Source organism: Pseudorca crassidens, chromosome X (assembly GCF_039906515.1).
Source record: "Pseudorca crassidens isolate mPseCra1 chromosome X, mPseCra1.hap1, whole genome shotgun sequence".
In the NCBI taxonomy this organism is placed as follows: domain Eukaryota; kingdom Metazoa; phylum Chordata; class Mammalia; order Artiodactyla; family Delphinidae; genus Pseudorca; species Pseudorca crassidens.
The window spans coordinates 67,137,592-67,143,112 of NC_090317.1; the positions used below are offsets into that span (position 1 = coordinate 67,137,592).

Sequence of the window (5,521 nt, forward strand, 5' to 3'; positions counted from 1 at the left end):
CTCCTGAGCACTTCCTTTCTACAAAAGTCCTCCACCAACTTTTTCTTTTTTTGCTTTATGCAAGAACATGAGGGGTTAGTGGGTGAGGGTGAGGAGCCCATAATGACCAAGATAGAATTTTTAACAATCTAGCAGAACAGGGCCTCAAAATCAGATATCATGTGATTTAAAGAAAATTAAGTAATGTCATATTTCTTTCATCTCCCATGAGGCAGTTGTAAACCTTTCCTGCAACAATGTAATATTTAACCCACAAACATCCAGCTGATAACTCACAATTTCCCACACAAATGCCCTTGGATTTTTCCCTAACAATTTAACAAAAGTCCTGTCCCAAACATGCCGACCTCTCTTCACACAGGGGAGTCATGTGTAGTACAGAGAGACCTGGCAAGGGCCCACTGAGGTAGACATTTGACTACCTCAGCTGCTAAAGATTCTGCCCATCAGGGTCTTTCTTCCTCAACAAACTCCTCTCAGAGTCTTAGGGATAAAGGGCAAAGACCAAGTCCTCATGGAGAGACAATCAGAAAAGGACAGTGTTGGTACCCTACTAATCCCACTATAGGCTGATCTCCTCTAGATCCCTATGGCCCCTCTTGCTCCAGGAATTTATAGCACTTTTCCTGTAAGAAATTCCTTCCTACAGGAATCTGTAGCGCTTTTGCCTACTACCAGAGCCATGGCCCCTATGCTGGGTGTTGCTCCCTACAGATATTGCCTGCTACAGGACACTGGTCTGTATCTGGTGCTTGAAGCATGAAGCCATTGGGGCTACAACCCTATGAATAGCTGCCAGAAACTGCTCTATGAAGTCTTTTATCACAGCTAGGTGATAGTTCCTGCAGTCATCATTGCACTGCTAGATCATCAAGGCTGCTTCCCATTGAGTAAATCAAAGGATCCAGACTAGGACTCTCCTAACACTTGGGCTCTGACTTAAACAGAAGCTGGCCTTTGGAATTTCATGCCCTAAAGGAGAATACACCAGAATCCTAACTTTTGTTTTTTTGCTTTTATTAAACCCTGTGTGTGGTGTATATGTTGTTATAGGTTCTTAGAAGGAGTATAGTTCAATCTATCTTGACAGGAACTGATTTGGATAAACTAGCTGAGCAATGTTCTCAAGCACATATGAGGGCCCTACTTTCCGAATATCTAATCCCCTAATAGCGGGATTACATCCCCTAACACTGTTCCTGAAGCTTCCTCAGGCAGGTCCCTTCACTCTTCCAGTTGCCTGATGGACATTAACCAAATAATGGTCATGAGAAACCTTCTCCCTGCAGAGCAGGTACATTCAGTCACACTCTTAGTCGATACACACCTTGGGCAACATTGGATTTGAGGTCACAAAGACTTCTAGTCACTGGGCCACAATCAGCAGTGTTGTCTTTCTCCACAGATTTGTTGCCCAATGCATTTCTAATACAAGCCCAGAAGAGTGGCCTCTCTTGGGCACTGTCTGGCCAGGTGATAAATGTCTGCCTATTCACAAGTTTCCTGAGTCGGTGGTAGCTGGATAACTTATAGTTTGGGATCTCTTCCAGGAAGATCAAGATGATGACATCCTCGTGCTCATAGAACATCTTGATGCTGGCCAGCTGTACTTCAAGCTGGCACCATTCACTGTGCAGGTAGTGGTTACTGACCACACACAAAGTTTTCCGGCTGGTGTTGATGTCATTCTGGATGTTCTCAAAGATGCCTATGCCTGGATCAAAGTCCCAGTGGTGAAGACAGAGCTTAAAAGTGGGCTGGCCACCTTCTTCTAGGGCTGGAACAAGCTCTTCATATACCCACTGCTCATCAGTGGCAGTGAAAGAGACAAAGGCATCATAGATGAACTCCTTCTCTGTCCTTTGCCACTTGGCCAGGTACCAGGCTTAAAATATGTAGAGCCCATACCATAGAGACGGAGTCATCTTGGCAATGAACCAAGAGGAGACCATGGTTGTGAGGACCAGACTGAAGGAGCAGAAGAAGCAAACATTTCCTAGGTCAAAATTACACATAGAATCATCAAAATCTATCAACAAACTCTGGATATTTGGCTGCTGACAAGTATAGCTCCAGAGGTAGGGGATATGGACATTTTCTGTGTTTATTGACCAATTCTTGAACCATGCATTGTCACAGCTGCACTGAAGTTTGTTCCCATAGAGATCAAAGTACTTCAGAGACTTCAGATTCTCCAGATGACTTTGATTAATGACTCTTACATTGTTGAATCTTAAAGAGAAGTCCTGAAGGCTTTCTAATCCAGAGAACATGCCAGGAGTCAATGACTCTAAGTTGTTGTTTTCCAGGTGCAGCATTTTTAGTCTTTTGAGTTTTTGGAATAAGGAAATATTTAAACTGAGACTTCAGTCTCCAGATTTTGTTCCTGAGATATCCAACTTTGTGAGATTAAGCAGGGAGTCAAACTGAAGGTGGTCTAGGAATACCATGGGATTTTTCCCTAGGAGTAGCTCCTGCAGGCCATTCAGCCCTTGGAAGAAGTTGGTTGGAACAACCTGAATTCTACGTATTTGTCCTTCTAGGTTGAGTTGTTTCAAAGACTTGAGGTTCATAAATGGAGGAAATGGCAAGGTCCTACTGGTTTCATAACTAATTTTATTAAAACTGAGATTCAAAACTTCTAGATTTTCCAGGCCCAAGAAAAGGCCTGCTTGAAAACTTGACAAGATATTGTATGCCAAGTCAAGTTTATAGAAGTAATTGAGGTCAGAAAATGCATTCTCCTCTATGTCTTTCAGGCGGTTCTGGGAGAGAATGAGAACTTGGAGCTTCTTCAGAAACTGAAATGTTCTGCGTTTCAGTGTCCGAATATTGTTGTATCCAAGGTCTAAACTCTCTAAATTTGGAAATTGAGGAAAGGAGTATTTGTCAATTTTTACTATCCAGCACCCAGCCAAGTTGAGCTCCTTCAATGAATACAGCCCATAGAAGGCCATATTATTGAGTACTGTGATGGGATTTCTAGAGAGAAAGAGAGATTGTAGGTACCTAAAGGGTGAAAATGCAAATTCTGGAAATCTTTTAAACTTATTGTGGCTCAGGTCTAGGGCTCTCAAGTTCTGGAGGGCATTCCAGGTCCTGTTGCTGACAAAGGAAAGTTGACACGTGTTTAGATTCAGCCTTTGGAGGCTGGGCATAGCATCAAACTCACTGTCATTGAGGTGAACGAGATCACTGCTTTGGCTCAGGTCAAGGGACAAAAGCCTGGTACAGTTGGCAAGGCGCTTTACGCTCCCTGCATTAATGGCATTTTCCCAAAAAACCAAAGCCTCTAATACAGGTAAATTTCAGAGGAGGCGACACCAAATATAGACTTGGTATATCTTCATTTAGTCAAAATCTCCTTTATATTTTTTAAAAGTTTTAAAATATTCTCTGTAAATTTTTGTGTTTCTGTGTTAGGGTATGTCCTAGAAACTTTTAGATTTTATTATTGAGATATTGAGAAATATCTTATTTTTTCCTATTTAATTTTCTAGTTAAGTATAGCAAGGGTGCCATAACTTTTTAATTTTTTGTGTTCTTGTTGATCATAAGCATAGAAAGCTTTGTGAACTCCTAATAGTTTTTAAAATATGACTGTTTATTCTATTAGGTTTATCTGTTAATGATTATGTTCTCTGTAGGTAATGGAAGTTATATATCTCTTTTTCAAATTCATACATTTCCTATGCATTTTTTATGTTGGTCTCATAATATTGGTCACAACCTCCCTATATTAAATCATAGTGATGATAGATTTTTTTTTGTTAATGGGATGACATCTATAGATTTTCAATTAATTATTTTATTTGCTGTAATTTTCAATATATATCAAGTCAGAAAATTTCCCTCATACTCCTAATTTTTTAAGGAAGAATATAGTTGAGTTTGACCAGAACACAAAGAAAGAGGGGGAAATAGAGCCATCAACTAAGGGAGAGTGTACAGGGGCAACAAATTTCTTGCACAGATGATAAATTGGCAGTAAGTACAGAAGTGTGAAAATATCAAGCACTTACTATGTGTCCAGCATTTTCATAGGCATGAATGACTCACTACAAAACTCAGCAAGATAAACAGTCTTAACCCCACTGTATACATGGGGAACTGGAAGCTCAGAGACACAAATATTGTACAGCTAATGTGAGGCAGATTAGCAATTCAAAGAAAAGGCTATATCTTATTTATGTGGAAATCAGATGTAAGTTTACATACATTTTTAATAGCAGTTTAAAGTATATTTTATATACCATAAACTTTATTCTTTTAAAGTGTATATAATGAAGTGGTTTTTAATATAGTTGCAAGTTTTTGCAATTATCACTATCCAATTCCAGAAAATTGTCTTCACCGCCCCCCCCCAAAAAAAAGCCCTGCACACATTAGCAATCACTCTCCATTCTTGCTTTTATGTAGGCCCTGACAACCACTAACCTATTTTCTCTCTCTATGGGTATGCTTATTCTGGACATTTCATATAAATAGAAACACAGAATATGTGGCAAAAAAAAAAGCAAAGGCTATATCATCTCAGAACCTCATGTTCTTTCCACTACCTTCTGTCGCCCCTTAATTCCAAAAGAGCAGCCCCCAACCATTTGTAACAATGATTACATCACAGGGATACTTGTAACAACTCTATCTCAGTGGTCACTTTGAAGAATGCTAATTTGGTGTATAAATTCTAGAATATTCCACAAAAGATGGTGTCCTAAGTTTATACTTACACTTTATATCCATGTCAATGACAGAGAAAATGAAAAAAACAATGATCTAATGATAGTTTCAATTTTAAGTCAGCCCACTGGTATTAGGACTGAGATGAGTAGATTTATTCAGTGCTAGGAGGCTAATGCTTTAAGGCATTTTAAGTTTGTTAGGCAACAGGAAGGAAATGGATCAAAGGATGAGAGATTTCATTGCAAACGTAAATATAAGAAGAAGGAGAAGGGCAAAGAGGAGAAGGAGCAGAAGAGGAAGAAAAAGTAGTAGTATAAGTAAATATGTCTTGCATAAGTGTGAGGTGACTCAAGGAAACTGGGTTGAACAAGATGGCACTGCCAGATGAATGTGTTCTCTGCTCTCACAGATGACAAGGGTTACCAATATGACCCCTAAAATCTATCCCTGTTTGTCACAGGAAATTTTAAATGAAGGAAAACTGTAAAGCTCCAAACATCCAAATTGCCCACCCTGACAAGGTACAGAAAGGGACAAGCTTTGTTAATAAAGTTTCCATGGGGACAGGGCTAGTGGAGGAGGTTTCTTTTACCTGGAACTGCTGGTGTTACTGCAATCAAAGGAGCATTCAGAGCCAATACCAGAGCAGGGAGCTGGGGCCTATAAACCATAGAAGAAAAGTACTTAAAGGTAACCAAAATGAACGACTTCTAGAAGCAGTTGTGGAACTAGGTTCAGCATGCCAGGGAGATGAGAGCAGAGAGTAGGCAGTCAAGAAAGTGAATAGGAAAGAATCTGTGCAAAGACCCAAACAGCACTGGTTTTTGCAGCTTGAGTT

General features: G+C 39.8%; 1 protein-coding gene across 1 annotated transcript; it reads right to left on the reverse strand.

Annotated features, from left to right (window-relative positions):
- Nucleotides 1–1,304: 1,304 nt before the first annotated feature.
- Nucleotides 1,305–3,350, reverse strand: LOC137216643 (toll-like receptor 13). The gene is given in 1 exon segment (XM_067722708.1): nt 1,305–3,350. A coding segment is annotated over 1 exon segment (2,046 nt).
- Nucleotides 3,351–5,521: the final 2,171 nt, after the last annotated feature.